Here is a 24,130-nt window from a genome sequence, read left to right as displayed (position 1 = left end):
CGGGGAACGCGCTAAGATGGTAGCGCGATATTAATACGCAGCAGCCTCTCCGGACTCTGGATTTGAGGATTGCCAAACGTTATGTGGATTTCCTGGTGTAGTCTGTTCTGTCGTGTGCTTTTGTGATATCATTCTGGAGGAATGCTGTTTCATTTTTTAACTGCATTGCAGTTGTGGTTTCTAAATGACAATAAATTGAAATTCAATTCAATTCAAGAGTCTGATATCAGTGGGATTCTGCGGGACGAGACTGCATCTGGAAATTCATTCCCTGAATTAATTCTTGATTTCAAAGGTCTTTGACCTCAGTAGAATTAATTTCAGACTCTGAGTAAATAAAACACAGATAATCAAGACTCTGGTGGGGCTAGGTTAATAGATGTTTAGAGTACTGGACGTTAGTCCTATTAATAACACAACAGATTTTGAATTCACTTTTTTGTTGATATGTTACACAGTGCTATAATAGAGTTCACAGTGAACCTGGCAAGCTTAATACGAGCAACACACACAAAATGCTAGAGGAACACAGCAGGTCAGACGTGGTATCTATCAGGAGGAAAAAATAGTCGATGTTTTGGTCCGAAACTCTTCATGAGTCCTAATGAAAGGTCTTTGCCCAAAACGTCGACTGTATATACTTCTCCATAGATCCCAGCATCGGCAGAATCTCTTGTGTTGAAGTTTAATGAGAGCCCAGTAAGTCACAAGAGAACGTGGGAACCAGGGACCCAGTGAGTGAGAGGGAGCATGGGAAACAGGGAATGGGAAAGGTGTGCAGCAAATATTAGCAGGTGAGGAGACCTACTGCTGAACTATCAGCATTTTACAACGTTCATATCACAGCTTCAATAGGATAGCGTAACAGATTTAGTGTGACCAGTTGGGAATGAACTTCTAGATAATGGTATCCTCTTCTACATTCCCTTCCATGTGGCCAACCCCCCTCTTGAATTGCTCAGGAGCTGAATAAACTCAATATGACATAAAAAGATCGTGCAGGTGACTAAAAGCTGGAATGTGAAGAGCAGTTACTTCAGTAATCAATGTTGTTCGGGTTCTGAGATTGGTAGAAGAGCACAGTTTCTAACAGAACAGCTACGTATTTATAAACACAAGAAAGTCTGCGGATGCTGGAATTCCAAAGCAACACACGCAAAATGTTGGAGAAACTCAGCCAGCCAGACGGCATCCATGAAAATAAATAGATAGTCGATATTTCGATAAATCTTGTCCCCTCTTCCTTTCCTTTCTCTTATGGTCCACTCTCCTTTCCTGTCACATTCCTCCTTCTTCAGCCTTTGACCTTTCCCTCCCACCTGGCTTCACCTATCACCTTCTACCTAACCTCTTTTCCCTCCCCTCCCACCTTTTTATTCTGGCATCTTCCCCCTTCCTTCTCAGTCCTGAAGAACTGTCTCAGCCCAAAACGTCAACTATCTATTCATTTTCATAAATGCTGCCTGACTCGCTGCGTTCCTCCAGTATTTTGTGTGTGTGGCCTTGGATTTCCAGCATCTGCAGATTTTCACGTTTTTGTGTGAGCTACTTACTATAAGCTTTGGAAGTGCTTATGTTCTGATTGAAATATTCGTTCGTGCTTGTTTATTGGTGACAAATTAAGCTGTGGCAATTTCAGTCAATCCCCCAGGAATACAGCAGGTGGTGCTGCAGACACAGACATCACCAGGAATAACGTGAACAATGCACAGACAGTACTGGAGGAACTCAGCAGCTCAGGTTGAATCTATGGAGGGAGATAAACAGTCAACGTTCTGGTCCCAGATGATTGTTCATACCCCTCCACAGATGCTGCCTGACTTGCTGAGGTTTTCCAGCATTTTCCATGTGTTGCTCAATTTGCCATCATTTGCAGAGTCTGTTGTGCGACCAAGAATTGCACGCAGTGGCCACTTTATTAGGTACAGCTGTACACCTGCTTATCATTAATGCAAATATCTAAACAACCAATCATGTGGCAACAACTCAACACATAAAAGCATGCAGACATGGTCAAGAGGTTCAGATCAAACATCAGAATGGGGAAGAAATGTGATCGAAGTGCCTTTGACCATAACCTTCGACACCTCGACTAGCCAACAACCTGTCAACCACTGCTTTATGTATAGTCAATGACTTGGCCTCCACAGCTGCCTGTGGCAATGAAATCCACAGATTCACCACCCCCTGGCTAAGGCAAATCCTCACATCTCTGTTCTAAATGGACTTTCCGTGCCCCCAGGTCCTAGACTTACCCACTATAAGAAACATCCTCTCCACATCCATTATATCCAGGCCTTTCGGTAGTAAATAGGTTTCAATGAGAACCTCCTCATTGCTCTAAACTCCAGTGAGTACAGGCCCAAAGTCGTCAAACACTCCTCATACATTAACCCTTCCATTCCCAGAATAATTCACATGAAATTCCCTGGACCCTCTCTAATGCCAGCACATCTTTTCTTAGACAAGAGGCCCAAAACTGCTCACAGTACTCCAAGTGCGATCTGACCAATGCCTTACAAAGTCTCAACATCACATCATTACTCATGTTTATTTATTTATTTATAGAAATACGGCACGGAATAGGCCCTTCCAGGTCATCGTGCCACACTGACCAGCAATCCTCCAAATTAATCCTAGACTGATTACTGGACAATGTAGAATAACTAATTAACTTACCAAACCAGTACACATTTGGACTCTGAGATGAAACCAGAGCACTCAGAGAAAACACAAAAACAGACAAACTCCTTACACCCGGGTCACCGACACTGTAAAGTGTTATGCTAACCACTGTGCTACTGTGCTGCCCCTTATATTCTAGTCTTTTCATTACATTTGCCTTCCATACCAACTGGGGAGGGGAATCTAGTGACATTTGCAACTTTCTGGTCCTCTGGAACCATTGCAGAATCTAGTGATTCTTGAAAGATCATTACTAATGCCTCTACAATCTCTTCAGACACCTCTTTCAGAACTCTGGGGTGTACACCATCTGGTCCAGGTCACTCATCTAACTTCAGACCTTTCAACCTCCCAAGCTAATTATCCATAGTAAAACAATTGTACTCACTTCTGCCCCTGACATTCTCGAGCTTCCGCCATACTGCCAGTGTTTTCCACAGTGAAGACCGATGCAAAATACTTACTTAGTTTGTCCACTATTTCCTTGTCCCATTACTAGCTCTCCAGCTTCATTTTTCAGTGGTCCGATATCTACTCTTGCCTCTCTTTTACACTTTATATATCTGAAAATACTTCTGGTATCCTCTTTGATTTTATTGGCTAACATAACTTCATATTTTATCTTTTCCCTCCTTATGGCTTTTTTAGTTGTCTCCTGGTGTTCTTAAAAGCATCTGAATCTTCTAACTTCCAATTAATGTTTACTCTATTATATGCTTTTATGTTCTTTATGACTTCTCTTGTAAGCTATGGTTGCCTTTAGAATACATATTCATCTTGGAATGTAACTACCCTGTGCCTCTGAATTTCTCCCAGAAAATTCAACCACTGCTATTCTGCCATCATCACTGCTCGTGTCCCCTTCCAAACATCTTTGGCCAGTCCCTCTCTCATGCCTCTGTAATTCCCTTTGTTCCACTCTAATACAGATACATCTGACTTTATCTTCTTCCTCTGAAATTGCAGGGTGAATCTTATCATATTATGATCAGTCTCCCAAGAGTTCCTTTACCTTAAGCTCCCTAATCAAATCTGGTTCATTACACCCAATCAACAATTGACTTTTCCCAAGTGGGTTCAGCCATAATCTGTTCTAAAAAGCCATCTCATAGACTTTCTACAGATTTCCTCTCTTGGGATCCAGCACCAACCTGATTTCCCCAATCTACCTGCATATTGAAACCCCCATGACTATCGCCACTTGCTCTTTTTATATTTGTAGCCCACATTCTAGCTACTGTTTGGAGGCCTGTATACAACTCCTATCAGAGTCTTTTTATGCTTTACATTTTCTAAACTCTACCCACAAAGATTCTACATTTTCTGCCAATCCTATGTCACCTCTTTCTAAGGATTTGATTTCATTTTTTTACCAACAGAGCCACTTCACACACTCTGCCTATTTGCCTGTCCTTTTGATACATGGTGTATCCTTTTAGATGTTAATGATCTTCTTTCAGCCATGTCTCGGTGATGCCCACAATGTCATACCAGCCAAATCTCCAACTGCACTACAAGATTATCTACCTTATTCTGTGTGCTGCATGCATTCAAATATAACACCTCCAGTCCTGTATTCATCACCCTTTTTGATTTTGCCCCCATGTTACACTGCATCTCATCCCGCTGATTGCAATTTTGTCTATTATCTGCCCATCCTTCCCCACAGTCTCACTGCGCATTGATTTGTATACCACCTGATCCATCCTCAGCCCTATGACTCCAGTTCCCATCGCTCTGAAAACATAATGTTAGGTAAACAGTCCCCAACAGCTCTAGCAAACCTGCCCACAAGGATATAGGTCCCCCTTGGGTTTAGGTGTAACCTGTCCTTTTTGTACAGGCCATACCTTCCCCAGAAGGGATCCCAATGATCCAGAAATCTGAAACCCTGCCCCCTGCACCACTTCCTCAGCCACTCATTCATCCGCACTATCATCCTGTTTCTGCCATGACTGGTACTGGGAGTAATCCTGAGTTAACTACCTTGGAGGTCTTGTTCTTCAGCCTCTTCCCTAACTCCCTAAACTCACAGCCCCCTCTTCCACTTTCTACCTACGTCATGGGTGCCAATGTGCACCACAGCCTCTGGCTGCTCAGCCTCCCTCTTGACGATCTTCTGCAGCCGCTCTGAGACATCCTGGACCCGAGCACCTGGGAGGCAACACGCCCTCCTGGTGTCTCTTTCATGGCCACATAATTTCCTGGCTGTCCCCTTAACTATCAGGTCTCCTGTCACTATTGGTCAGCCTGACTTTACCCTTCCCTGCTGAGCCTCAGAGCTGGCCACAGTTCCACTGGCCTGGCTGCTGCTGGTCATCCTCTCCAGCAGTATCCAGAGGGGTATATGTGTTGCTGAGGGGAATACGCTCAAGGGACACCTGCACTGACTGCTTATTTGTTTACTGCTCCTGTGATCACCCACCTACTATCCGAAACCTGCCCTCTGGGTGTGACCACCCCAGTAAAAGACTCATCTACGAAGTTCTCAGCCTCCCAGAGAGTCTCCATCCAGCTCCAGCTCCAGTTACTAGAGCTCGTCAGACAGGAGCAGAAGTTAGGTGCACTTTCTACAGATGTAGTCATTAGGGAGACTGTCAGATACCCTGAAATCTCACATCTCACAGGGGGAGCATTCCACTGCCTGAACTACCATCCTGCCTACACTTGTTATGCCTCCAACTTCTCAAACTTAAGCTCTAGCCTTTGCTTGTTCTCACCCAGGCCTGTTGAGCCTGACCACTCTAACACTGCCCACTCACACAATGTCTGCTCTACTCAAACCCCACTTCATTCTACAGGCCTTTGCTAATTGATCCTAGTTACTATTCACCCAAGAAATTTCCTGCTCCACAGACAAGTCCCAACAGGCCTCGCTCACTTTTTAAAACTGGCATCTAATGTCTGCGCGGAATTGCCTCCAAACTCACTCCAGGGTTGGGGAATGAAAAACTAGAGGGCATAGGTTTAGGTCGGGGGTCCAGACTCTTTTACGCCATTGACACCTACCATTAACCAAGGAATCCATAAATCCCAGTTTGGTTTAGGGTGAGAGTGAGTGAGAGCCTCCATTAATCAGGGTCAACCGTGGATGTTGCTTTCTAACTGTCTAGATATACAGGCCTGGGCAGTGCGATATGGAGAGCGAGCTGTTGCCCGTGTAGCAAGCTCACACCCTCCATGCAACTGATGAATCCAAAGGAACGGCGAAGATAATAGAGGTTCACACCAGCAGCAGCACAGGAGTTTCCAGTCAGCATTGAACTCAACGTAGGACTGCCTTAGGGACCCCAGCTCCAGATTTTCCCTCGGGGGTTTACTCCCGAAGCCTTCCCCGTGAGCAGGTATAGCTGTAAGGCGGCAGAGGTTTGAGATCAGAGTTTTCCTTTGCCTAAATGAGCTGCCAACCATGGCTGACAAGCCCCATGCACCCAAAGCAACTGGTTTTAAGGCAACAGAAACCCACCTTTGCCGCTTCTCCTGTCAATAGAAACAGTTCCACTGGGCCTAGTAGCTAAGCTACACGTGAAGGCCAGGAGTTGGACTTGGTTGTCAGAGGCGATTTGAGACGCACACCATTGGGAGTATTTAATAGGTAGTGGGAGCTTTTCCCCATTACCACCCCCGGTTATAACAACCTTAAGGAACCCCTGGTTCAGGGTAAGAAGGAAGTAAAATGATGGGAACTTGAGGAGCAAATTTTTCCCCCAGAGGGTGGTCCGTACATGGAATGAATTGCCAGAGAAAGTGGTTGAGGCAGGCACATTTAACAAGATTTAAAAGACACTTGGATGGGTACATGGTCAGGAAAGGTTTAGAGGGATATTTGACCAACTGCAAGTAAATGCCCTCTCTGGGCATCTTGGTCAACATGTGGGTCCGAAGAGCCGTATGACTCCATCATTCTGTTTCAGTACTGTGTAGCTGATTCCCTCAGGGAATGACATCATCATCATTACCGAGCCCCACGGAGCAAGTTCCTCTCTTACTGCTGCACCATCGTACCGTGGGGTGGCACAGTAGCGTAAAGCACAATGCTTTACAGCACAGGTGACCCAGGTTCAATTCCCGCCACAGCCTTGTAAGGAGTTTGTGCGTTCTCCACCTGTCAACATGGGTTTCCTCCCACAGTCCAAAGACATTCCGGTTGGGAGGTTCATTGGTCGTTGTAAATCACCCTGTGATTAGGCTAGAGTTAAATAGGGGGATTGCTAGGTGGTCCAGCTCAAGTGGCCAGAAGGGCCTATTCTGCGCTGTTTCTTAAAATAAATCATCTGAACCAGTGGTAGCCAGCTCATCATATTAGGCCTTTGGCTTCCATTTTCTCACAAGCATTATCTTTAGTTGAACTTGCTTTTATCCTTTGCAACTTTCATTGTGCAATGTTTGGGAAGCAAGTCTTCCTGCAACATAGAAAAACAAAATCAATAGCAAGAATGCCGTGTCATTTCAGCTGGTAAATAATTCTGCAGCTTTATCTGTCTCTGTGCTCTTGAGGGAATCTCAGATTTACGGGCTCCATGTTCAGGAGTGAGAGAGTGCCTCAGGCTCATTGTTTACGTACAACCGTGATTGTTCTGTCAAACACAGCATGACTTTAATCACTAATGAGGCCAGAAGTTGGCAAGGTTTCATTCGAGGATGTTTAAATTTGTATTTTCTTCAATTTCCCTGAATCAGGTTCTAGAACAGCATCCTGATGGGAGATGGAAAGGCTGTATCCATGACAACAGAACTGGCAATGACAGAGTGGGTTACTTCCCATCGTCCATTGCGGAGGTGATAAACAAGAGATCAGGTAACACTGGTCTTGCCTCTTTTTATTGTTCTACAGACATCACAAGGTGCCAAATAACAGTGTCTGGGGAGTGAGTTTTTTATAATCAATAATTTTTAATATTGAACATTTCTGTTAAACATTAAGACAAACTGGTGCATAATAATATTTATTCTTCCATCATTTCCAGAACTTAAGTCAGTCACCTCATACCTCCAATTGAAGGATTTGATAATTATTTCCTTTAAGAAAGAGAAAATAATGTTATATAATTTTAAAATTATTATTTAAAACAGTTTAAACCAGGGGTTTCCACCCTTTATTAATGCTATAAGTCAGTATCATTAAGCAAGGGGTCTGAGGACTCCAGGTTGGAAACTGCTGTTGCATTAACAAAGTCACTGGAAAGATTGATATAAAGCAGCCTCCTTAGTCAACAAAATGAGACACAGCAGGCGTCATGTTGAGACCCCTCTCGGAGCAAGAGGTCTGCCTGGCCCAACGCTCTGAGACATTTTATGTGCTAAAAATTAAAGCACAATTCCATGCTTACAATGCATCCACAATGCTTCCTTTGAACTACACACAACTTTCACGCCTCCCACTTCGCACCCACACCACAGACACCTACATGCATTTTAATCACGTTTAACAAAATTTAAAAGACACTTGGATGGATACATGGTTAGGAAAGGTTTAGAGGGATATGGACCAAATGCAAGTAAATGGCCTCTGTGGGCACCTTGGTCAACATGGGGGCCAAAGGGCCATGTGACTCCATCATTCTGTTTCAATACTGCGTAGCTGACTCCTTGTACTAAGGCTGTGGCCTGTAGTTTTGGACACCCCAGTCAGGGTAAACATCACCATTACCGAGCCCCACGGAGCAAGTTCCTCTCTTACTGCTGCACCATCGTACCGTGGGGCAGCGCAGTAGCGTAAAGCACAATGCTTTACAGCACAGGTGACCCAGGTTCAATTCCCGCCGATTTTAGGAACCCATTGTTCAGAGCTGCTTTTTAAATTTAATCTACAGTCTGTGCTTATATTTGAAGATTGTTGGCTAAAGTCAGTTGCCGAAGTTATTTGCCAGATGTGCTAACCCCAAAAATGCCCTAACAGGAACCCCTGGTTTAAACTGAGTTCCGTTTTATATTTGCAAAGTTAATTGAAGTATGTTAGACTGTGTATAAATGTGTGTCTTTTTATAAATACTTACAAATGCAACATTGTAGAGCAAGAAGTGCCTAATGGAAGTTCAGCTTTATTCCATAGTACGTTCCATTGAAGGTTGGTCTAGTTATCGAGCTTAAAGTGTCAGTGTAAACAGTGGTGAATGTTGGCGTCTCCACGACAGTACTGATCAAGGTTGGATTGTCAGTGTAAATGGTGATCAAGGTTAGCGTGACCACATAGATAGTGATCGAGTTTGATGACAGAGTGAAAAAGTGTTCGGGTTTGGGAGCGTTCATGAAGGCAGCGATTGAGGTTGGAATGTCAGTGTAAGCAACGATCAAGACTGGAAAGTTGATATAATACAGTTAACGATTAAATACGATCAAGGATGAAGTGTCTGTGTTTGCAAGACTGAATCAGAATGAGATTTATTATCACAGATGACGTGAAATTTGTTTTGTGGCAGCAGTACAGTGCAAGGACATAAAATTAATATAATGTTTAAAATAGTGCAAAAACATGGAATAATGAGATACTCTTCCTGGGTTCATGGACTGTTCAGAAATCTGATGGTGGAGGGGAGGAAGCCATTCCTCAGTCATTGAGTGTGGGTCTTCAGGCTCCCGTACCTCCTCCCCAATGGTAGGAACAAGAAGAGGGCGGGTCGCAGAGGTGCGGGTCCTTCGAGATGGATGCCTCCTTCCTGAGGCACTGCTCTTTGAAGATGCCCTCGATGGTGTGGAGGTGTGTGCCCCTGGTAGAGCTGAATGAGTCTATATCCTCTGCAGTCTTTTGCGACACTGTGCACATATAGAAGCTTTATATAGAATAGAAATCACTGATGGGACAGTCTACATAAAGAGTGGTTTGGCAGTCTGTGTAAGCATTGATTGGCTGGTCTGTATAAGGATGGATACAGCAGGTTCTGGTCAAAGCTGAGCTTTATGTGACTAATAGGAGGTGACTGATTTTGTTCCAATTGTGCATTGCCAGGTGAGCTCATCTTTGGAAGAGAACAAGTGTTAGAAGCACATTGCACAGCAGCAGAATGTACCTGCCAGTTCTTCTTAAAGGTAGCACCAGAGTGTGAGGTCCGTCACTGAGCCGGGAGGATGTTTATTAAGTGGGTACTCCTGACAAATACAGCTACAAGCGAGGCAGCTGGAGGTAGGGCAATGGGGCGAAGCATCCTCCAGTGTCTTTGCGAAGAGGAAGTCACTGGAGGGTTCACCAGAATCACAGCCATGGATGCACTGCAAATCATGGTAGTTTGGGAGGATTGGATCGAGACTTAGAATGGAAGCTTGGCACTTGGAATTCTGGGCTGCAAATTGCAAAGGAGAAACAATTTGCTTTTGCATAGATCTTGTTCTAATACAGGAAATATAGCAGCTTATTTGTTCGTAGCAAGATCTGATCGTCTGCTTCAAATGTTGTCTCGTCACTTTAAACCCCCAAATCTGAAGAAGTTTTTTTTTAAAATGAGAAATATTGGCCAAGACATCAGAGTAAATTCCTATGTTCCTCCTCAAACTGTGCCACTGGTTTTTTTTTGCATTTACCTGAGAGAGTGGATAAGTCCTCAGATTGACATCTCCCTCCACTGGGCACTTGGAATGTCAAGCTGTGTTTTGAACCAGGGGCCAGTCTTGAACCCATTCTCAGTATGAATCTGTGGCTACATAGTCATAAGATTAGTACTATTTGTTACATGTACATTACTGTGCAAAAGTCTTAGGCACATGTAAAAAAAAATTCTGTAAAGCAAAGATGCTTTCAAACTAGTGAAATGAAAGGTTTCTAAGACCACAAGGTATAGGCACAGAATTAGTCCATTGAGTCTGCTCCACCATTTTAACACAGCTGATCAAAACACTTGCTATAAAGAGCAGTAAACATTGTAAAACTAAATCAAATCAATATTTGGTGTGGACACCCTTTGCCTTTAAAACTGCATCAATTCTCTTAGGTACACTGTTGTGCAGTTTCAGAAAAGAATCAGTTGGTAGATTGTTCCAAGTATTTTGGAGAACTCATTACAGTTCTTTTGCAGACTTTGGCTGTCTGTGTTGCTTGCTTCTGTCTCTCCCGATAATCCCAGACAGACCTGATGATGTTGAGATCAGTGCTCTGTGGAAGCCAGAACATCTGAAAACATATTTAAAAAATCTAAGATTTTTGCACAGCACTGTACATCGAGACAATAAATGCATAATTTACAATCCAAGGATGTGCTGGGGGCAGCCTATGAGTGTTGCCATGCTTCCAGCGCCAGCATAACATGCCCACAATTACTAACCCTAACCCATATACCTTTGGAAAGTGGGAGGTAGTTGGAGCACCTAGAAGAAACCCATATGATCACAGGGAGAATGTGTAGACTCCTTACAGACAGTGGCGGGAACTGAGCCCTAATGGCCGGTGGGCTGGAAAGCTTTGCAGTAACATAAGTATAGTACCATGCTGCCCCAGTAACTCAGGACCGAAAGGTGGCCAAACTACGAGAGGCACAGATAGGGCAGTTGATCAGGTTTGTTTTCCCGGAGTGGACAGGGCTTTGGTCTCGTGAGAGAGGGAAGGCTTAAACGAGACTTCCACAGAGAGTGGTAGGCACCTGCAATGTGTTGTTGGGGGAAGTTGTAGAAGCAGGTGCATTTGCAACATTGGAGATTTGCAGAGGTTAAAAGTAGATTCTACTAAATCCAAGGGAAGATATTAGGTGTGAGAAAATGGAAGCCAAGATGAGTTGCAAAACAAAAGAATTATTACCATCTAGAAAACATGGGAGCGATGGAAATGATGTGAAATTATTGAGGCTGAAAATCTCTCAGTCAGAAGGTGAAGAGTTGTTCCTCAAGCTTAACTGTATGTTCAGATTCCTTGGAACAATGTAGACGGGACAGGAAGCTGTCAGATAATCCGTGTGAGACCTTAGGGTAGAAATTCAACCTTGTTGCCTACACCACACATGTGATTCAACAAGATATGTCCATTGAAGTCAAGAAAACCTAATCTCAACGTGCAAAAATACATATTACAAATGTCCAAGTTTAACATCCCTCAAGCAATTTAATCACAACACTGACAATGTTTAATAAAATGGACAGACATCTCAGGAAGCCATACAGCATAAAGCATAATAAGAACTTAAAGATATCCTGCATCTTCACAAATAAGAGCATAAGATAAAGTGGAATTAGGCCATTTGGCCTACAAGTCTGCTCCGCCATTTCATCATGGCTGATCCAAATTTCCTCTCAGCCCCAGTCTCCTGCCTTCTCCCTGTATCCCTGCATGCTCTGACCGATCAAGAAACTGCAGGGTCACTGATTTGTTACTCATAGCCGAGCATGTAATTTGCAAGTTTGTCATTGCCAACGGATTTCAGGGCACAGTGAAGGAACATCTGCAGGCTGACTTGCTGAAAGACTCCCAAGCCGTATCCAGAGGACACTGAAGCACACTGGACCACACTGACGACCACCATCCTTGAAACAAGACCAGGACAAAAACTGCTTTGATGAAAATAACAATGAAATAGAAGAGCTAAAAGAAAAGCTTTCTGTGCCTGGCAGAAAGACATCAACTGCAAGGCCAAAAGAGAAGCTCACTCCAAGTTTAAGGCCGTAGTCCAGCGTAGATTAAGGGGAATAAAGTATCAGTGGTGGGCTTGAGGGGGTGCTAGAAATACAGCAGCTTGCTGACTCTAGTGATACCAAGGATGTTTTTTATTTCCCTCCTCTCTACAACAGGAAAGATACTCACCCAAATTTTATTGACCAGCTTTCACCTCTGGCAGAAGATCTCCTGCCTGAGTCTCAGTGTGGCTTTCGTCCAGCCAGAGGAACATCCGGCATGATTTTTACAACTCGTCAATTGCAGGGGAAAGCCTGGGAACAAAATCTCCCACTTTATATGGCCTTCATATACCATATATAAGTATTTGACTCTGTAATTCGTCCTGCCCTTTGGCAGGTATTGTCCAAATTCGGGTTGCAAAATACCTCAAGATCCTGCAGCTCTTACACAATGATATGAGTACAGCAGTCATCAGCAACAGTGGCTCTGAAACAGCACATTTTAAGCTTGAGACTGGGGTGAAACAGGGGTGCATCATTGCCCCAACTCTGTTCGCTGTTCTCATTGCAACCATTCTTCACCTGCCACAAGGAGACCAGATTCTCTGTAGGACAGATGGGGTGGGGGAGGGGGGGCGGTCGGGGGCTGCTTTTTAACCTTAACAGGTTCAAGGCTAAGACAAGGTGTCAACTACTTCCATCAAGGAGCTCCAATATGCAGACGACATCATCATCATAGCTCACTCTGAGGAGGATCTACAGAGCATAATGGATGCTTTTGCCAGAGCATACAGCTCCTGGGACTTGATCTAAACGTCAAGAAAACCCAAGTCCGCACCAACCTGCTCCAGACCAGGCTCCTAAACCTCCACCCATCAAGCTGAGAACATCCCTCTGGAGAACGCTGATCATTTCTAGTATCTTGGCTGCCTTCTTTCTCCAGGAGCCAACATTGATCTTCAAATAGATCGCAGAATAGGCTGTGCAAGTGGAGCTTTTCCCAGGCTGAGAAAGAGGGTTTTTGAAAGTCGGATATCAAGGCCAATACTAAGCTTCTGGTCTATAAAGCTATAGTCCTTCCCTCCTTGGAGTCAAGGACAACATACAGCAGGCACATAAAATCCCTAGAAACTTAACCGTCAAAGATGACTCCAAAAGATTCTGAGAGCTAGCTGGAAGAACAGGCGTACTAACTCCAGCATCCCGGAGGAAGCTAACATTAATTCCATAGCCACAATCGTGACCAATTGCTATAGATCATCCACGTCATCTGCATGCCTGACTACCCACCTCCCTAAGCAACTCAAGGATGCAAAGCACACTCCTGGAGGGCAGAAAAAGTGGTTCAAGGACAATATCAAGACCTACCTGAGGAAGTGCCACCTCAACCTGAATGGATGGAAGAAATTAGCACCCGATAGGAAAAACAGGAAAAGGACTGTTTATGAGGGGACTGCACAGCTTGAAGAGTATCTCCACTGAGCCGCTGAGACTAAGCAGCTTCAACATAAGGAGAGAATGGGAAAGACCCAACCAGTTACATCCACCACCACCTCAATGACCTACACCTGCCAACACTGCAATAGGACTTGTGGATCACCGATCAGCCTCTTCAGTCATGTCAAACCCACAAGTGACCAGATCAACCACCAGGAGAAGAATCATACCCGACTACAAGTGATCGCTGATGATAATAATGATTTCACAACCTTCAGTGGGAGCCTTTGTTTAATATTCAGATTAACACTAATGTTCTAAGTAGACAGACTACTTATTCAAAGGGGTGGCAGGGCAGAAATATGTCTCTACCAAGGGAGGTGTGAGGCACTCTGTCCCTCCGTTAGCCTGCAGGTCACCCATGGGCAAGGTATAGCATTTGCTTAGCTCACTGATCAGGGTTACGTGAAGCCATGGGAGTAGGTGGTGGATGGTCGTATGAACAGCCGGTGCAAATCACAAGTCCTGGTTATGTGACCACTGACACCAGGCAGACAATCTCTGAAGAGTATTGATAATGGCTGGGGTCACCCGTCTTGGAAAGACACTGCCCAGAAGGCGGAAATGGCAAACCGCTTCTGTACAAAAACTTGCCAAGAGCAATCATGGTCATGGAAAGACCATAATCGCCCACGCCGTACACACTGCACATAGCAACAGAAGTTAAAACTACTTTCCTCCATGGCTGACTGGTCTTTCTTTTGAAGTTAAATGAGATCTGGCAGTTTTTGCCATTTTGTTACGAGCTCCCTTTGCTCTAGACTTGAAGATCAGTTCCATGTTCTCCCTTCCTTTCCCATTCCTGCTTGGTGGATTGATTTGCTGGAGAGCTGTTGTCAAGTGGGGCCGTCTGTATGCTCTCCTGGCAAGGGAGAAGATTGCTTATTTATTAATTTATTGAGGTACAGCGCTGGAATAGGCCCTGCTGGCCCTTCGAGCCACACCACCCACCAACCCCAAATGTAACCTTAGCCTAATCATGGGGCAATTTACAATGTCCAATTAACTTACCAATCAGTACATCTTTGGCCTGTGGGAGAAAACCCACGTGATCACAGGGAGAAAGTACAAACACCTTTACAGGCAACAGACAGAATTGAACCCGGGTCACTTATACTGTAAAACATTGTGCTAACCACTGTGCTACCATAGGAAGAGGTTTGAAAGAATGGATCAGTGTGATTTCAAATGGTGATCTGAGGAAGCGGAGTGGTGTAGTAGAGCCACAGAGATGTAGGTTCAAGCCTGACCTCAGACACTGTCTGTGTGGAGTTTGTAAGTTGTCCTGTTGACATAAAGACTAGAGACTCTACAGATGCTGTAAGTCCAGAATAGTACACACAAAATGCTGGAGGAGCTCAGCGGGTCAGGCAGCATCTCTGGAGAGGAATGAACAGTGAACGTTTTGGGCCGAGACCCTTCCTCTCCATAGGCGCTGCCTGACCAGCTGAGTCCCTGCAGCATTTTGTGTGTTTTACTTCCTGTGACCTCATGGGTTTCCTCTGGGTGCTCTGGCCTCCTCTCAGATGCATAGACTGGTAGATAGACTATGGGCCAATGTAAATTTACCCTACTGCATGACTGAATCTGTTTGTTTACAGGGAGTGAGGTGCAGGGGAGTGGGGGGTGCAGGGTTGCTTGTGAGACACAGAGATGAATTTTAAAAATGGGTTTGTTGTACAATTAGGATAATTGAGTGGTTGATGGTCGGCAAGGACTGAATCAGGCACAAACTCGTTCCTGTGTTTCATCTCTCAGTGACTCTATAACTCTACAGTTAGGGCTTTTGGAGGACCAAGTGGAGAGTTCATTCATTACCAGGAGGATGCACACCTCAAAGTAACGGGCAGAGGAAGTACAGCTGAGAGATTATGGAGCACGATGCCTGAAAAAACCCCATACAATAACTTTCCAAAGTAAGCTGGATATGAGAGTGAAGCCGGGGGACTTGCAGAGCAGTGGGAGGAAGTGAGGCTGATTGACCAGCTTACTCAGCGGACCCATGGCAGACCAGTGGCCTAACTCTGTGCAGAGACAAGTCCAGCAACCCAAATATTTCACTGCCCTTCACATAAAGAATGTCTTTGAAAAATGCAGACTCGTTCACTTACTCCCTTACATCATGCAATGTTACCGACCAGCCACCCGCCACTCCCCCCATCGTGGATATGCTGGGATGACCTTTTAATGAAACCGGTCACCTATATCCAGCCAGGTTGCCCTCCCTCAACTACCTTCCCACTCCTCACTCCATTAATGCCACAGATCTTCCTGAGGTACTTGTCTGGTGAAACATAACATCTATCTCCATACCGAAGTGTAAAATAAACACTACGCGGTTTTCCCTACCATTGAGTGGAATCATACCGTGCAGAAACCAATGCTCTTGACCCACCAGAGAAACACAGAAGCTTGTGGATATAAAAGTGTTTTATTCAGCAAAAACAAGCCACAGGCATCATATCGAGACGCTCTTGGAAGAAGAGACGTGCTCAACCCAATATTACTTGATATTTGTATATGCTAAAGATCAAAGGCAACAGCAGGACAATTCTATAGTTACAATGTATCAACAATGCTTCCTTTGAGTTACATACAATTTTCAAACAGCTCTTTCTTTGCACCCACACTCCAGACACCCAAAATGAACTCCCACTAACTCTAGGATGCATTCATGCACATGCAGGCATCTGAGGACTCTGGGAAACCCATTGTTCAGAGCTGCATTTTAAACTCAATCTGCAATCCACACTCAAATCAGAAGATTTTGTTGCTGATGAAATTAATACTTGCTACATATTTAACTCCAGAATATGCCCTAACAAACATTGCAGGATATCCTGGGATACTTGACCAGTGAAACAAAAGCTCTTTCTTCACACTGAGGAGTGAAATCAGCACTATGTGGTTTTCTCTACCACTGAGTAAAACCATACTGCGCAGAAAGCAATGCTCTTGACCCACTTTGTACAGGCCAATTGCGATGTCTGTCTATGTTAATCCTATTTACCTGCATTTAAGTGGGTATCCATCTGCACTTCCCTATCTAAATCCAAACACCTATTAAACATTTAATTGTAATTGATTAGTTGGAAAGAAAATTAGACGTGGTGCGAATATTTTAGAAAATCTGCTCTTGCCTTGCCAAGTAAGTGGCTCGCAATTACAAATCCCCGTCGGTAGCCTCTACCTGGCACTGGGAGGGCTTCTTGCTTCAATTTTTCCGTGTTAAGATCCCGCTCTCTGGAGAACTCACCTCTTCCACAAGCTGTTGAATGCCAAGCCATAATTCAGGAAAGCTACTCATATTGTGCCACTTCATTACATTGTGTGTACATACAGTCGCACCAGTTTATCTTCACAGATGAGTGCCTCAGCCTAACATTATCCTTGAAAATGAGAAGGGCGGCACGCCATATGAACCTCATAGTCAGTGGTAATAAGCATTTAATTTTCTTCTGATGTGCAATAAATGTCTGAATTTCCAATGTTTATAGGTCAGTGCTTTAAATTATCTGTAGCTTTGTCATTGCATGTCACTTCCTGTCAGATTCTCGAGTACTTTATTTTTTCTTAGGTGTCATACAGTCATAGAAACGACACAGCAACAGGCCATTCGGCCCATCTATTCATTTTGGTCAATTTGGTCATTTTTATTTGGAGATACAGGTCATTTTTATTTGGAGAACAAGTCCACCCAGCAGCCCACCAATTTAACCCCTAGCCTAATCACAGGACAATTTACAGTGACCAATTATCCTACTATCTGGTACATCTTTGGAAACTAGAGGATCTGGAGAAAACCCACACGCACACATTAAGAACTTTCTTACATTGGACAGCGGAACTGAAATCTGAACTCTGACACCCGAAGCAGTAATAGTTTTGCACTAACCGCTACACTAAAGTGGCACACTATCTGAACTGTTATTCTGCCCAGTCCCATTAAACCACACCTGAGCAATAGCCCTCCATTCCCCTCCCATCCATGTATCCAATTTTTTCTTAAATATTGAAATTGCACTCAAATCCACCACTTCTGCTGGAAGCTTGTTCCTCTCTCTCACCACCTTCTGAGTGAAGAAGTTTCCCCTCCTGTTCTCCGTGAACATTTTACCTTTAGCCCTTAACCCATGACCTCTAGCTCTAGTCTCTCCGAAGCTCAGTGAAAAAAGCCTGCTTGCATTTACCCTATCTATACCCCTCATAATTTTGTATACTTCTGTAACTCCCCTCATTCTACTGTGCTCCTGTGAGTAAAATCCTAAGTTAGTCAACATTTCCCTAATACTCAGTCCTCAAGTCCTGGCACCACCCTTGTAATTCATTCGCTGTACACTTACCATCTTATTGATATCCACCCGCCATACAGAATCCAACGACACTCACTCTTATATTTTCAACCCCTGATTTCATCCACTAGTTGCATTGCAATGAAGAAAATAGAGTATAATTTGATGATTGGGTTCATATTGATCAGTGTTAATGATTTAACCAGGGTCTATGAATTATTGTAATTTGACATGTGCTTTTTTTGAAAGGCCAATGACGACAAATCCATTGGGAACTTTCTGAATGAAAGTGCATTGATTACTCGGAAAGGAAAATCTGGGAAATATTGCAAGATTGAGGCTAACTGTCTCAGTTATTCAAAGGGCTGGCACAGGAATGATGGGCTGAATGGCTTTGCTGTTTAAATTTAGGAAACGCTAATTAAATGTAAACACTTAGAACTCTTTGCTGTTGAATTCTTCGCAGAAATAATTTGAGAGGTTTAAGAAAGAAATAATGTTCTCTGGTTGGGAGAATCTCATTATTGCAACCAAGTTTTTTGAGTCTGATGTTAGGAAGCATTACTCAAGAGGGCAGAGGAGGACTGGATCTCAACTCGCGTTTTGCAGTGGTGGGGAGGGGTGCATAAAGACATAAGAAACACTGAGAATAAATGATTCTGTATAGCTAGGTCTGTGAAGAAATGGGGAGTGTCTCAGTCAGCAATTTTGATGTATCTGGATGGTGGAACAGATCTGAAGGGCTTATATTTTGTATTATAACCAAGAGGTTTGGCATGTGAGCTACAATACCCACATCAAGAAATCGCTCACCAGGAGGTACAAGAGTTTGCTATCTAACTGCCTAACTAAATATGTACTGTGCTTCACACTTTGAGTGTATTATCATGTATTGATCATTTTAGACCTCATTTCCATCTGCCTATTTGAATGCTTACTTCACACAGCTCTCCTTCAGCTCAGTCTCTCCGCTTCTGAAATTCTCATCCTGCTTCCTCACCTCCAGCTTGGCTATTCCAGAGCATTTCTGACATGGCACAAAACTTTGGGCCCCATCGTACCTCAGTCCATTGAGCCAGGTTGGAATTACTGGCCTTCTGCCCATTGAAGTGGAGTTAGTCCAAGATTTCCAGATGTGCATTGTAGATCGCAGGATCCAAGGGTTTGCAGAGAGATTCTGGGGAATGGGTTGGGCAGGGTAGCAGGATGAGGGTCTGTCACTTCACTCTGCTTTTGGACCCCCTCCTTGTCCTCCAAACCAGCCCCACAGGGCCTAATTGCAGGGACAGGTGGCCAGGAATATCCAAGGTTTCCATGGAGAGGTCATTGTTTGGATCCTGCACCACATCAGCAGATGCTATAGGGTTTGTTGGTGAGCTAAGTTACTTTATTGAAATTATTTTTCATTATTTTAAAGTGTTAATTATTCCTTTGATTTCATTTAGTTGCATTTCATTATTTTAAAAACAGTAAGAATCATTATATTTTTAGATTATTTATTTAAATTATAAGTTTTTAAATGCTTCTGAAAGTCAGAGACATTTAAAATAAAAATTAATGACAGCTTCTACCACTGGCAAAGTACTGCCCTTCCTCTCTTCATTCACTGCCATTTGTGCAGAACAGTGGTATATTTCCTGGCATGGTCACCCTGTGCTTCACAACTTGAAGCCCATTGGTTGTTGGGATCACATGATCCACTGAGGTAGGCTTCCATATCCAACTATTCAGCCAAGGTATAGGGGCATTGGTCCAGCATGATTCTGGCTCTTTGATTCCAAGATCCTAGCTTTCCTCAGCTGTTCTCAGCTCAATGCTCACTGGCTCTGGGGCCTGTATTTTAACTCTTGCCCTTATTCGGAGATTCTTTCATGGCTTCCTCTCTCCCTTCCTCTCCCATCTCCTGCTCTATAACTTTCCTTCCAAGGTTTCGATGGCCCTCTGATTTACTCTGACCACTGAGTTTAATAACATCACCTTTGATGGTGCTCCAAAACTCTGGAATTCCCTTCCTATAACATTCTACCATTTATCTCGTCTCTCGTCCTTCAAGAGGTCCCTTAATATAAAATGTCATTTCTAAGGCTGTATATCCTAATGTCATCTTGTGCGGCTTGTCATTATTTTTTTTATATTGGCATTGCTTTAGAGAAGTTCCTCGGGACGTTTTTGTTACACTTATAGCATTGTATAAATTAAAGTTATTTCTGTGGGATTTCAAGACTTGGTAACAGATAAAGCCCATAATTATTATTTGCATACAACATTTAAGTTTGCAGCTTTTTTTGGTATTACTTTCTACATTTTGCCTTTCTTTGTTTTAACGTTTTAGGTTCTTTGGACGCAGTTTCTCATGCTTACAGTTCCCAGCAATATCACAAGATACAGCTCACGGCCTATGGCACTACAGTTGTCAATGGGGACTCCACTCATCACTGTAACTCCCTGCTGCCTCCCCCTCCACCTCCTCCTTACCACCATCAGCCACTTTTCAGTTCCTTTGGTTATCACAGAACCAGTAGCAATATAGAAGAATTACCTCATGGACAAGGTAGTCTATCAAAATGCTTCTTTTATTTATTTTGGGTCAGGGTTTCCCAAAATGTGATCCCAATAAAGTGCATCCCCACTCCACCCAGGAAGCAGTAAAACAACTGAATGCAAAATCCAGAATACATTCCCTATGGAACTTCAAAACATTAAACTTATTCAAAGGAAGACACAGGAGTCCAAAATGCACATCTAACTTTGTGTTTACTTTAAGTGAGGAGTGCACATATCATGTGGTAACGTGATGACATATGCAATTTATGCATTTAAACATATAACTCATAATTAATTATTTAAATGAACAAGAATACTAAATATATATATATAGTTTATTAAGTATTCCTCAAACTTTATATATATATATATGCAATATTACTCAAATATTAAATACACAACACCTACAACACTACTACTTTATTGGACACTTCTGGGAAATCCTGTTATTTGTATGTAAGCAATTGTGCATGAATTTCCATGTGTTTAATTTTTATATTCCTTTGTTTTGCTGAAATGTGTCTCATGTTTAAAATAGTCAGCGGTCACGTGAAATAAAACTGCGGCTCATCCAAATTTAAGTCACATTCTGATGATGGTTTGTGGTGCCAATTCACCAAAGAACCTGAAGTGAGACAAGGCTAAAATTTTTAATGCATCGAAAGGTCGACGTCCATGCCTTGTCCTGCACAGCAGTAGAAGCAGGTCTGAGAGTCAATTTCAGAAGAGAGCAGAATCAGTTCTTGAAGGAGAAATGTTGTAAAGTTTTGGGGAAGGGTAGAGATTGGGCATAATCGAATGGCTCTTTCAAAGAGACAAAAAGACTCCATCTGTTTTGTGATTTGGTGATTCAAGCCATATCAAGTGGTTGGGACAGGAGGTCAGAGGAGATTCAAAGCCATGGAAGTGAAAATCCAAAAGAGGGTGCAAAGGAGGTAGTCTATTTTGCACATTGCAAAGTCAAATAAAGATCTTGATGGCCCACATGGCATTGATCTGGTTCTTGCCTTGCAGTCACTCTCCATGCCAGACATGTGGCCCTGCTAAGCTCATATGATCAAGCTATTGCCAATGCTGGCATCTAATGATGTCTACGATTCAGGTGGCAGGGACTAAGGACCCACTGAGACACCTCACTGATGACAGCTGACAGCACTCTTATCCTAACATACAGTATGTAATGGGAGAGGCCTGAAAAATAGTACAAAAATACTGTAAGTTAAATCATTATGATTTTTTCATTACAAATTAATTTACAGATAGAAGTGTAAATGTAAATGGCCAAATATATATATATATACTGAAATAGAGAAAAATAAAGCAAAACAAAATGCTTCGAATTACCCTTTAAATCAGGGGTTCCCAACCTGGCGACCCAGGCATCAAAAAGGTTGGGAACCACTGCTTTAAATGGAGGTGGGTAATCTCATTGAAATCAATGGAGCTGTGCTAAGGTTATCACCATTTTGATGGGCCAGATTCATGGTGTATTTAGTCCCCCAACTCAGCAACTTACAGAATACCCAAAACTCAAAATCCAGGGGTAGTGCAAGAGGTTAGACGCTTCCACATCTGGCCCTTAATTTCCACATGGTATTGCACATCTGTGGAATAAGCAATAAGTACTGTACAGCCAGCTGGTAGTTATTTATAGAACTGCCATCTGGTCAGTCGTCCTCTCCAGTTCCTTTCTGAAGGCAAATTTGTCAGAAATGATTCCTGTTGTGGCATTGTCAATAGATCCAACAAAGACTTAATTTCACTTAATATAATAACTGTGTAAGACTCACTGTCATGTCAATGGACTTTTCTCATGATAACTAGATGGATGGTGTCATCTCTTACCAATGAATAGGGAGACACGAGATTATACAGATGCTGGAAATCCTGAGTGACAGGCACAAAATGTTGGAAGGAACTCAACAGGTCAGGCTCTGTCTATGGAGGGAAATGAACAGTCAATGTTTTGGGCCAAGACCCTTCATCAGTTCCTCCAGCATTTTGTGTGTTTTACCATTGAATAACCTCCTCAGTTTGGCCTGTATTAGGCCATTTGACTCTTGCCTTTATAACAACCATGGTCCACAGTGAACTTCAGAGGCACGGTGTGACTGACCACTCTTGACAGCCGGGTAACATTTTACTGATTTTGTAGCATGAAGGCAATGGGAATGAGGTGGGAAACTCTCTACCAGCTCGAGTCACACCTATCCCAAAGGGAGGTGCTTATCTTCACTGGAGCCTTTTCATCTCATCCCTGAATCTAACCACATGGCTTCAGACATCCAAGTAGATAAACTAGGCTAATACTGTGGCTGCATAAGTAGGTGGGTATTCTGTGGTAAGAGTGGAAAGAGCTGCAAGTAGAAGTGGGGGATGTGGGCTTGATTGCAACATTTAAGAAAAGTTTGGATAGGTATATGGATGGGAGAGATATGGAGGGCTATGGTCCATGATTGTTAAGACTAGGCAGAATAACAATTCAGCACAGGCTAGAAAGGCCTGTTTTGTGTTGTAATGCTCTGTGGCTTTAAGAATCTATGACACTGCCTTGACGCTACAAGGCTACATGATCAACCTACTCTCCATCTGGGCAGCTTGCCTGCTGCTGAAGTCCGGGAGAGGAGATGTAGCAAGGCATCTGTGCTTGGTTGGGGGTTTGCCTCTCCCATCAGTGCTGCCCTCCAGTGTTCAATCAGTGGAATATCAGTCTGGGTTACGTGCCAGGCACTGTACCATCAATTTGCGGGACATGTTGCTCGGGGGCTTGGGCTATGTATATGTTTTCTTTTCACGTCACTGTATTTTTATTTGCTTGCTATTTTGAATGTACTGTGTATGTTTTGCACCTTGGCCCCAGAGGGACTCTGTTTTGTTCAGTTGTATTCATTTATAAGACCATAAGTCCATAAGATATAGGAACAGAAGTAGGCCATTCGGCCCATCAAGTCTGCTCCGCCAGTCAAATTTACGGTTAAATGATAATTAAGCCGTAAATGATAATTTAAAACATTCGGCATTTTGAACAGTGTCTGTGGAGAGAGAAGCAATGCTGACATTTCAGGTCGAAGCATTTTCTGTTTTTATTTCAGATTTCCAGCATCTGCAGGGGTTTTTTTTATTTTCGTTTACCCCTGAAATTTCCTTCTTGTCAAGTACCTCAGAAAACCTCCTTGGAATCTGCTTCTATCAATTCCAATAGATCTCTGCCTAAATGTTCTTTTCATGCTGTTGCTTATTATTCTGATAAACCTCATGTTTTGTTGCTGACCTGAAAGATATTGGAAGCAGATTGTCCCAATAAATCAAACCATTCTGGCTTTTGAATACCTGCATTAAATATCCTCAACTCTCCCTGTAATCCCAACATTCTCTCTGGACTATTAAACCATTACCAGTCCAGTTGTATTTATCAGCCTTCTTGTTGCCATGACAATAAATAGCAACAGGGGATGAATTAATACAAGGCAGCTTTTCCATTCAAAGAAGCTGACAAAAATGATCACTGACTTCATCAAGCCTCATTACACAGTGTAATTAACAGTAGGCAAGGCTCCAAACTGCAGAGTGTAGAATCCCTC

At 43.2% G+C, this 24,130-nt stretch overlaps 1 protein-coding gene across 4 annotated transcripts in view; it reads left to right on the top strand.

The window, feature by feature from the left end:
- Positions 1-24,130, top strand: part of caskin1 (CASK interacting protein 1) — a 696,764-nt gene that overhangs the window by 593,835 nt on the left and 78,799 nt on the right. For 3 of the 4 annotated variants that reach the window (XM_073060225.1, XM_073060224.1, XM_073060223.1), the window contains exons 10-11: positions 7,366-7,483; positions 20,338-20,556. In XM_073060225.1, coding sequence (XP_072916326.1) covers positions 7,366-7,483; positions 20,338-20,556 — 337 coding nt within the window. The remainder of the gene's footprint in view (positions 1-7,365; positions 7,484-20,337; positions 20,557-24,130) is intronic. The other variant, XM_073060226.1, reaches the window with a different exon arrangement.

Source organism: Hemitrygon akajei, chromosome 11 (assembly GCF_048418815.1).
Source record: "Hemitrygon akajei chromosome 11, sHemAka1.3, whole genome shotgun sequence".
Taxonomy (NCBI): domain Eukaryota; kingdom Metazoa; phylum Chordata; class Chondrichthyes; order Myliobatiformes; family Dasyatidae; genus Hemitrygon; species Hemitrygon akajei.
The sequence above is the reverse complement of the archived record's forward strand: the minus strand, read 5'-3'. Positions and strand labels throughout refer to the sequence as shown.